At 33.0% G+C, this 10,831-nt stretch overlaps 1 protein-coding gene across 1 annotated transcript in view; it reads right to left on the bottom strand.

Annotated features, from left to right (window-relative positions):
• Positions 1 to 829: 829 nt before the first annotated feature.
• Positions 830 to 10,831, bottom strand: part of LOC130802968 (callose synthase 7) — a 32,960-nt gene continuing 22,958 nt past the window's right edge. Inside the window, exons 35-42 of the mRNA XM_057667105.1 lie at positions 10,540 to 10,658; positions 10,363 to 10,446; positions 6,209 to 6,321; positions 5,902 to 6,131; positions 3,258 to 4,055; positions 3,124 to 3,174; positions 2,627 to 2,812; positions 830 to 1,488 (exon numbers count right to left, since the gene is read on the bottom strand). Coding sequence (XP_057523088.1) covers positions 1,243 to 1,488; positions 2,627 to 2,812; positions 3,124 to 3,174; positions 3,258 to 4,055; positions 5,902 to 6,131; positions 6,209 to 6,321; positions 10,363 to 10,446; positions 10,540 to 10,658 — 1,827 coding nt within the window. The 3' untranslated portion in view covers positions 830 to 1,242. The remainder of the gene's footprint in view (positions 1,489 to 2,626; positions 2,813 to 3,123; positions 3,175 to 3,257; positions 4,056 to 5,901; positions 6,132 to 6,208; positions 6,322 to 10,362; positions 10,447 to 10,539; positions 10,659 to 10,831) is intronic.

Here is a 10,831-nt window from a genome sequence, read left to right as displayed (position 1 = left end):
TAAAATTCATTAAAAAATAAAAAATAAAAAAATAAAAATTGAATGCGAACAGAATCAAAAATCAAAATGAAAAGTCACTCAAAAACTTGATTGTCAACAATGAAGACTTTAGTTTCTTGAATTGATGAAATTCTATGAGTTTATGAAGTTTTTTTTAAGGAAAAGTTGTCCAAAATAATTTCATATATTGTCCACCTGCTGTGAATAATCCATACTATTGATTATTTATAAATAGTTCAACTTTTCTATATTATATACTGACAAAATCCCTTTTTACATTTTAACCGACTATTGTAGGTACATACTAGCCGTTACACTTACTTCTTCTTAACCTTATGCTGCTTCATTGGTCTTACCCCACTCCTCTTTGGTGGTAGGTACTTACAATAACCGATTAAAATGTGAAAAGAAGTATTGTCAGCAAATAATATACAAAGGTTATGAAGAAATAATCAATAGTAAAGATTATTCAAAGCAGATGGATAATAAGTGAAATTACACCGGATAATTTTTTCTTTTTTTTATAGTGATTTTTTTTACACATAATTGAAGAAAGAAGGGTGAGTAGTGATTTTGCTGTTCTTCGAAAAGGTGGAAGAGGCTATGTTTTGCTATAATGAACCGGTTCTTTTTGATTTTTTTTAATACGTTAGATCATACTTAAATCAATGACCGTAATTTTTCTTATCATTCTCATTTTAAGACTCCTTATAAAATCCTTCCCGTATATAATGGTATACAAATTTTTTTTCTATTATTACACAATATCATCTATATATGCATGGCTTTGAGGTAGCCACATGTTACATGCTTTTTTTCTCACTTTGGCTTAGCTTAGAAAAAAATATTGAATGTTATTATGTTAAATACTTCATAACAAACTTAACTAAGTATTAAATCTCTCCAAAGTATATACAGAATGGGGCATGTAAAAATGAAATCAATAAACTGAAAAATAGAAAACTAAGTAAAACAGATTCTATCTATCCAATCTAGTTAAGCAATGGAATATTTCTAAAGTCCAATCCAATCTCAACTCCGATGACAGACATTCCCAACCTTGATGGAACAGCAAGTTCTCATTTGCTGTAGCATCTCCTGTATGTAATTTCACTACACTAAATTTGCTTAAGTTCATTTCCCATAGTAAGTAGCTAAACTACCAGCAGGGAAAATAGACGATTCATGATACATCACAGTATAAAACTTCTGTGGATGACCACAAGAATTAAATCACGTCGATCACCCTAGCGTATTTGGGTTACGATCTTTCTTCCCAGCAAGAATCATTGAAATTTGTAGACCTCTACTGAATGCTTGGTTGAACAGCAACCTTGTTTGGAACTCAGAAACGAAGGGGAACCACGACAATACAGCAATGGGCATAAATATTGTCAGTCCCATCACATATTCATAGGCTCTAGCAAGCTCTTTTATTGATTCCCAAAATTTCAGACCTTTCAACAAGCCCCTGCATGATTGTCCAATCTTTGGAAAGCCAAAGAAAAAAAGAAAATAAATTACAATTGTCAACTAACCAGGCATATGAATGAAGTTGATTGAAAACAACAGATACTCGGATTGAGAAGGTAAATCAGCTTGATTTAAAAGTGGGGGAGTTTGGAGATGCTCTCAAGGAAGCTTTAAAGCACTTATAAAGAAGGGAAATAAATTTTAAAAAAAGCATTGCGTTTTCTTGATCCAATACATTCTTCCAGAACAAAATTCATTCCAAGCCGTAAAAAGGAAGAATCTTCCCACCGCTACTCTTTGCTTAGTTCATCAATAATATAAGCTTTTAATGAAAATAAACAAAAATGCAATCGATAGTAGTGAGAGGTTTATGTCTTGTAGGTAAGTTTAAACACTCTTTAACAAAGAGTGAATGGGACTCCCATTATAGAAGAATACAATCCCGAAAAGTATTTCCCTTAGCTGCAGTTGGGAATACTAGAAATTCCAATACCTCATCAAGATATCCCCTGAATTAGAGCAGGGTTTCACTTTTTATGATGCCATTATGACTCAGGCACTCGGGCTTGTCTCCAAAAACAGTACAGTTGGCAGACAAAGTAATTTCAAAGCATGAAAACTACATGAGGTCAAAGTCTTTGGCTATTGAATGACACTGAAGACACCGTAAAGAGCCTTTCTCCAAAAGACCTTCATTTCTATCTTAATCAAAATTATCCCATGAGTACTTCATGCATTACTTTTTTGCATTAATAAGGCCAAAGCCTTAATCCCAACACAGTGCATCGCTCGCATGAATAAAAACAAATCAACATGAAATGAGAGATCGTCGGTAAATTTCAAATGGGATCAAATTTATCTCCTCTTTCTTCTTGGGATTGGGGTGGGGGAAGGCAGTTGATAGGGCTCAATTTTATCATTACCAAGTAGAACTCCTAATTTATACAAATTTCTTTTATTTTTTTTTTCCTGAGAGATAAATAATTCATGCAACTCTCCTGGTATATTCGTAAAGCAACATAGTTAGAGAGGAGACTTGTCATTTTGATTACTGCAATGACGTGTGATTGTCTATAATGTATGTATCATTATTAAGAAAGATTTAAAAGAAAAAAGCGTAAATAAATTGACGAGGAAAGTTCTGTATACTTACTAGAAGTAAAGCCCACCCAGTGGGCAGGAAAGCCAGGATAGAAGCAAATACATCAGCAATGGTGAGGTTGCATACCACAAACAGTACAGTCATTACAGATAGAAAGCCGAGGAATAGAAGTCCTTTGAGAATTCTAAACATCAGCTGAAAATCTGTACCAAATCTCCTCCTTCCCATTGAGACCATCTGATTGCCCACAAAAAAAGACAAAATCCATAGAAACGTAATTATCAGTAGAATTTCAAATAACTTGGATGATTCATTGACAGATACAAAGAAATACTTGTGATATTGACAAATTAAATGTATCAAGCAAAATTTCAAATTAATGCGTAGTATCTGGTTCATTTCCCATGAAAGCATGTAACATAAAATAGCTTCAACTATAAGTCTACAACCACCTTTTTATTAGATGTTCCATCCAAGCTTTGAGTTACACATTATATTTACAAAATTCTTGATTTATTAGAAGGGAAGTGAGAACTTGCAAATATTACCTTCAAGACAAGAAGAACAGTAGCCATAACTACCCAAGAAAGTGCATAAACCTATCAAGAGGAAATCATAAAGGAAAGTCATAAATTTGTAACTTGCAACATTTTATGAAAAAAAGACTTAGCAAAAATGATACCAAGAAACTTGTACTGCCATGAGATAGATCAAGATGGTAAACTATCCCATATTGATAAAGAAAGAAACGACACGCTAGGATTATCTCCAAAAATCGCCCCCTCACAGTTGTATACTTCAGGTGTTCTTGTTCACCATCCCACCAAGATTCCCAACTTTTATCTGGCTGTATGCCAATCCCACCGCGATTTCCCATCCATCTTTTCCAATCTGCCCAGTCATCTACAGTCTTTTGCCAGTCAAATCCTGATGGATTGAAGACAAAAGGAGCAAACAACCAAGAAGCAACAAGAAACCACATGGACCATGTAACAAATAGGTAGAGATTTGAGCTACGATATGAATTCCCATAGGCTTCATAAACTATCAAAAGAATGAAAAGCTCCAGAGCCTTCACAAAATGACTCCGTGAATACCGTCTATAATTGTCTGCAAATTTTGCATGGAAGACAACAAATCCACGGCCTGTTGCTCGATACTTAGAACCTCCATGTAAAATAGTTCTTCCGTAATAATGTGCCTTTGTTCCTAGCTGGAAAGTAAAAAATACTGAAGCTAGCTGAAGTTGCATGATTATAAAGTCACCTACTGCTGTACGAAAGCCTCGCTCCAAGCCAATTTCCATGATCATTGGTAGTACTAAAAGTACACCAATTTGAAACATACATTGTGGTGTTAGAGCTTGTTCAAGGGCCTTGGTCTGATTTATTGTTGCACTCTGTATGATCGCCTTCTCTAACCCACTCAATACCATATATAGCCGTCCATACAAAAAGACATAAACTATCAGAACAGTGACCTGAGAAGCAAAGATATTATTAGATTAACCACACAGATAGATCAAGCATAAAATTCAGCTGCAAGTAAGTCCGTCCTCAGAAAAGTCAGCCCAGACCAACCTCTTCAATAATTGTAGCAAAAACATATACTAGTATTAACAAAATATTAATGTAGATAAATTCTAAGATTAACAAAATACAATTGGTTCACAAAAAATACATGAAAAAGGGAATCATTAGAATTTTGTTGTTCAACTAAAGGCTTGCAATCAGCATAATACAGAATTCTAAATTAAATCTCAAAAAGGAAGCTCCACTTCATCTCTATCAGATCCATCTTCACGAGTTTTTTCCCCTACCTGAAAGGCTACAAGAGCTCTTCTCCAGGGGCAGAGAAGGGGGTTACCAGATTCTTTTCCCTCACTCAATACTACCCAACGCAACTGCAGAACCACCTGGCCACAACCCATTGATATCGTGTGGCACCAGAGAGGAGGGGCAGAGAAGAGGAGGGGCGTTGTTGGACTCCTTTCTTCTCCTTCAGTTTTATTCAAAGTAACTACCCACATTCACCAACCATCCACGCAGACCATGCCACACCCTAATGACACCGCTCGGCACCACAAGGCATGAATGGAAGACAAATAAAACTATTTGGAAGATGAATTAAAAATTAGTGATTTCAATCTAAAAGGATCATGGGAATATTTAGAGAAGGTTTTTCATAAAATTAAAATAACTATCTTAGTTTTATGTAATTACTAGTCAATTAGAAAAGAATAGGAAAAACTCATCGGTAAAATTAAATATTAGAGTAATCAATATAAGTTTTTGGTTAAGTGGCAATTACTTACTACTCAAAGAACAAGACTACATCATCAATCACTTTCAATTTGAGTTTTTTAAAAGGGAGTTTTTCAATCAACAAAAGTATCAACTCCATAAAAGAATGGAAAATTTGTCTAGAATAATTCCACCTATTGCCCATTTTCTATGAATAATCCCTACTATTGATTATTTCTAAATAATCCAACCTTTGTATTATATTTGCTGATAGCACTCCTTTTCATATTTTAACTGATTATTATAGATACCTACCACCATATAGGAGTAGTATTAGACCAACGAAGAAGCATAAGGGGGAAAAAGAAGTGAGTGTAATGGCTAGTAGGTACCTATAATAGTCGGTTAAAATGTGAGAAGGGTGCTTTCAGCAAATAATATACAAAGGTTGAATTATTTTGATATAATCAATAGTAGAGAATATTCACAACAGATGAACAATAGGTGAGATTATTATGGACAATTTTTCCTAAAAGAATTGATTTTATAAATATGGACAATATCACGTCATATCCTAAGTCCATTAACAAGTCAAATCTCAAGTTCATGTTTCTATACATATTTAAATATGTTCCTAAAGTTTCTCATATATTGGAGTTTTATTTATTTTTTGACTATTTTTAAAGAAAGTTTGTACTTCGAGGGAAGTAAAGGTTTGAGTAAACTCTTGTATTTTGGGTAAGAGGGTTTAAATTCTCTTAAGAGTTGTATTGAATGTTCCTAATATTTTGAAAAAAAATTGAAAACGAACCCAAATATGTGATACTACAATTCAAACCCCTCTTGTAATATGCATCCTAAATAACAAGTAGCCATAGATTTCAGCAAACTCACTAACTTGAGATTATTGTTAAATTTCTCTTTATATTTTAAATCATTTCCCCCAAACTTAAGTTCCCTGAAATCCAATACTATTTAGGGCATCATATTACTCTTCAAGGTATGCATCAAATTCAATCAAAAGTCACATATAAAATTAAAATAAATGAATAAGCACTATAGGTTCTATTCAAGAAAACATACCATGCTACTACAGTAGAAGCCCACAGTGGTGTAGTAAAATGAAAGCATCCTATAGAAGTCAAATCGTCGGCCAAGTCGATATACATCACGACTAAGTGTTTGCTCACCATTTCCATTGGCAACTTTAGCTTCAAAAAGTGATATTTGATTCATTCCAACATCACGCCCTTTCCCTACCTGAATATACTCATGGTGTGTAATGTAACCTTCGCGTAAAGTAGAGTTAAAACCTAACAAAACAAAGGCATATCAGATGGGCTAACTACATATTTTTTGTTATTGACATGGAAAGAATCTACGGACATACCCGAAAATATATCCTCACTCAAGTTAACAATTTTTGAAGCTTTGCTAATTCCTCCCCTAGTTATGTGAAATAGTCTGTCAAAAATATCTGGATGGCCATAATGGAAACGTACCCTGTCCAGTATCGGAGAAAAAAAATTAGAAAGGAATAATAACTATAAGGCGGAAAATCTTACTTTTAGATGATTGAAGAGGAATAAACCAATAATGTTAAGAATTGCAACAGTGTAGTTCATTTGTAAGTGTCAATTTATCATGTCAAAGTTGATATGATGTGTTTTAATTCAGATAAAAAGTGTACTAATTAAAAACCATACGAAGAGGATACAAAAAGAGAGATAAGGCATCCATAAAGCTTGAAAAAAAATTACAATCAATAACTCCAAACATTCTTACAAAGTTCTTTTACCGAATACTTTAAAAACAAACTATTAGACTTTGACAAAAGATAGGGTAGGGATTTAATTCTCTCCCAAACTATATCTAACAAAAGAAATTCATCCTTAAACGTTCTTTGATTTCTCTCTATCCAAATGGTCCAAAGATTGGCAAAATGCAACATCTTTAAATTCAGAAAAGGTGGCTCTTGGATCCAAAACAAAAATATCTCATTTGGAAGGCTTCAATTGTCAAAGTTACCATCCAAATTAACAATAGAGAAACAATTGATTATTATCTCCCAAACTGTAGGAACACATAAAGCACAATGGTGTATTAATTTATATTTAAGGGCAAATATTTTTTTGAAGATTCTCCAAGGTGTTGGGTTTCCACAAAATCACGAACCATAGGAAAGCTCTAACTTTAAGGAGAACCTTTGCTTTCCAAATCTAATTGGCTAAAGGGAAATGAGGCCGAGGACACAAAGATAAAACAAAATAGAAAGAAGTGTATATAAACTCAAAAGAGTCAAAATGTAACATTCTCAAAATTTGAACCCCTTTATCTTCAGAAAATGTGCTTGAAACTACTTAGTTCAATTTTTGAGTTTTACCACCTTGCATCTATTAACTAAGTAAATAAATGCAACACCCTCAATATGGCCATTGATATAAATGTCGTCGGAAGTGATTATAAGAGACATTAAATATTGTATTAGATTGACACTCCTCAAGAGATGAAGAAGTCCTAGAAAATGATTATTATGGATGTCAAAATTTTGAGTTGAATTGACAATTCTAAGATCTCGTAAGAATATTGCGTTAAGGTATTATGTGAATTATGTAATTATGAAATATTTAGATACGAATGAATTTTAGGAATGTTGTGTTTTGTCAATAATAAAATAATATTATCATGGCTATTAATATTGTTACCTTATTAATTATAACATATTTAACATGTTCGTTAAGTATATGTATAGGGTAGAGATTTAGGCCCAATTTATTTCATCTTAGAAAATAAATAATCAATAAAAATCAATTTTATCAGTATAAATCAATTTCAATCAGCAAAAATAAGTTACAATCAGTAAAAATCAAATACAATTAGTTAAATTTAGTTTTAAATCAATACAACACTCAACTACAATTTATAACAACAAATCAATTACAATTAGTAAAAATCAGTTTCGATAAGTAAAATTCACATTCAACAGTAAAAAAATCAGTTACAGTTAGTAAAAATCAGTTTTGAACAATTTGATGATAAATGCTGATATATTTTGAGGTTGGACTTAGTTGATAAATTTTTATGATGATATGTCAATAGATTCGACATGTAAGATGAATTTCCAATCGAGACTAATAAGTAAATTTTAAGAATATTATTGAATATAATGTATTATATGATCACTTAAATAAAGAAGGAAAATGATGAACACATGACCTTATTGAGTTAGTTCAATAGTAGTTTGCAATACCTATTGTCTCTCATTTGACTTGTGGTCCAAGCAGAAGTAGGTGTGCACACTAATGGACTTATTTGCTTTTACCATGGTTTAATATGTTCGAGATGACAATCTCACATGTTAAAGTACAATGCAAAGTGACCATACCCACTAGCATTTCTCTTTTTTTCTCCTTAATTGAAATGAATTAGTTTATAGATGTCAATGTTATTGGGATTTACCTGACTATGTGATGTAAATATATTTTTTTAAAAAGCTTTATACTAAATTCAAAACTATTTTCAATAACTATTACATTACAAAACGGAGTTGAAATTGCTCTTTGATTTTGGGAGCCCTCTTTTCTCGCGTTTGTTTCTCATTTGTTTTCTAGGTGTTGGAAACTTAGAACAATGCCCTTGCTTAGGCATAAGGTTCGACTTTTGTGATTAAATATTATATATTTTTCCATATTTTGATTTATTAAATACTTCCTCTGATTTTTATTAATTGCAATAGATAGTGCCAAAATGGCACTATCTATAGCAACTAATAAAAACCACATGACGTAATTTGGTTTGTAAATCAAGGTTGTTAACAAGTTCTAGATCCTCTTATCTAGGTTTGAGGAGGGGCGGAAGTTTTCAAGAATGGAGAGAAGTTAGATAATAGACTCCACCTAGAAATTAGACCTATATGCTCAGAGATATAAAAAGAGGCAACATGAGCATTATGTCTATGTCTAGTAGACAATTTATACAACATAGGGAAGAATATTCTAAGAGGTTGATATGGCTTAACAATCCTTTCAAATTCTAATCTTGTCCCTCCATTCCAATTTTAAGGCTAGTCTAAGGTAAATATTCAATGTACCTCTAAGATTGTTTGGTGATATGACCTAAGTAGGCCATATTTGAGAACGGACATGAGAAAAATTAGTATAAAGAGAAATGATATTAATGGCAGAATCTGAAAGGTATTACAAGCTTTCGAGAGGCTTGTTCTCTCTTAAAGAGTCTAAACTCAATAACAAAATAAGTCTTCCCCCTTCACATTTTCCCATAACCTTCTTATTTGTAGGCAAGCCTTAAACTCTAACAAACTAACATTACTATTAATTTGCTAATATACTCTGAATCTAATGACTAATATGCACTTTTCTATTTATGAAGTCTCGAATTCCCACTAATAACAATTGTTTTCCAAGGATGAAGGCGAGAAGAGGATGATGCAAGCACATCCCATTTGGAGCCAACAACATAATACCAAGTGGGAAGCACGAATATGAAGTTGGCATGTCCACACCCCTCATATCTGCCTAAATAATGCTGGATTTATAATAATCTTTAAGCCTAAGATATGCTCAAAAGGGGCCAAGATGTACAAGATATTTGTAAACTTGTGGCAATTATCGGAGGCAAACAACAAAGTACACTTGCTCATTGCAAGAAAGGGATGTTCACTTTGTGTCTTCCAATCTTTACCCCAATAGTAATGGAGAGAGGACATCCCCTTGTCTTAGGCCTTTAGATGTGCTAAACCAATCATGAGGACGACCATTTAGGTTTAACACCAAAGAGCAGCATAAGGAATCATGACAACCCTTGATCCACTAGCACCATCTATCTCTAGAGCCTTTCATCTTCATAAATTTAACTGCAAATCTTGAGCAAATATGTGTAAGACTTCAAAATCTACTTTGAAAATAATTTCCTTTTACTTTTATTTTCAAATAATCCACTATGTCACAAGCCACCAACACTGCGTCCAAAATTTGACGGTCCTTAACAAAGATAATGCTCATTAAATTTTATCCATGGAATGACTTTGCCCAGTCTAGTAACCAAGACTTTGCTCAATTTTTGTAGCACCTAATGGTCAAGCTAATTTGAATCCTTTACCTTAACAAACATATTTCTTAGGAATAAGGTGGATAAAGTTTGTGTTCATACTTTTGGCAAATTAATCTTATAAGTAAAACTCTTGAACACTTTGAGGAACTTAAAGATCAAATGGGCTCTCACACAAATTAGACTAGTACCGTGACCAATAGTACCTTATTAGGGTGAAATGTAATGGATTTGAGTCTAATGGAAGTTATGGGTCTCCCCCCACATTAATTATGTGGGAAACTAATGAATTTATCGATCAAATAGACTCTCACCTACTAGACTAGTATTTTGGGATGAGCTCTTTTGTTTGATATATAATATACACCACACCAACATAGATAATTTCATAGTCTTTACCTATAAGGAAAACTTTTAATTTGGCTATAGAATCACTATAGCTCAGAAATGGTTCATGGAACGGGGAATAGTGCTTACCTCAAAGGGTTGGCCAGGACTCGTTGACCTATGGTTACAAAGCTAGTCTCCTGATTGGACATAAACCATGCTAGAGATGAAACACTGAAAGTTGAAAACAATTGAAATAACCAACATTAATTTGGTTTAGAATTCTTAATAGAAATCAATGTCATATTGAAAAGATATAAGGCAAACCTTCCAGTGAATATATGCTCCCTCAAACCCAATATTGAAGGTTTCCTACTCTTACGACGTGACTTTCGAAACTCTTCCAAAACATTTCTCATTTTGAAAGCTTCTTCAAAGTAATTATCCTGTGACACAAAATTGTAGGTTAGACAAAGAACACAATTATGAATTTTAATATGCATCTAATCTAGCAACATTATAAAATCCTCAAGAACTTTTAACGATAATAAGAGATAAAAAAACGTTCCTCTCAAATCCTATCTATAATTCTAAGCTCTAAAGCTCTGTTCTTTAAGAA

This window comes from Amaranthus tricolor, chromosome 2 (genome assembly GCF_026212465.1).
Source record: "Amaranthus tricolor cultivar Red isolate AtriRed21 chromosome 2, ASM2621246v1, whole genome shotgun sequence".
Taxonomy (NCBI): domain Eukaryota; kingdom Viridiplantae; phylum Streptophyta; class Magnoliopsida; order Caryophyllales; family Amaranthaceae; genus Amaranthus; species Amaranthus tricolor.
Note: the sequence above shows the minus strand (reverse complement) of the source record. Positions and strands in the feature narration are given on the sequence as shown.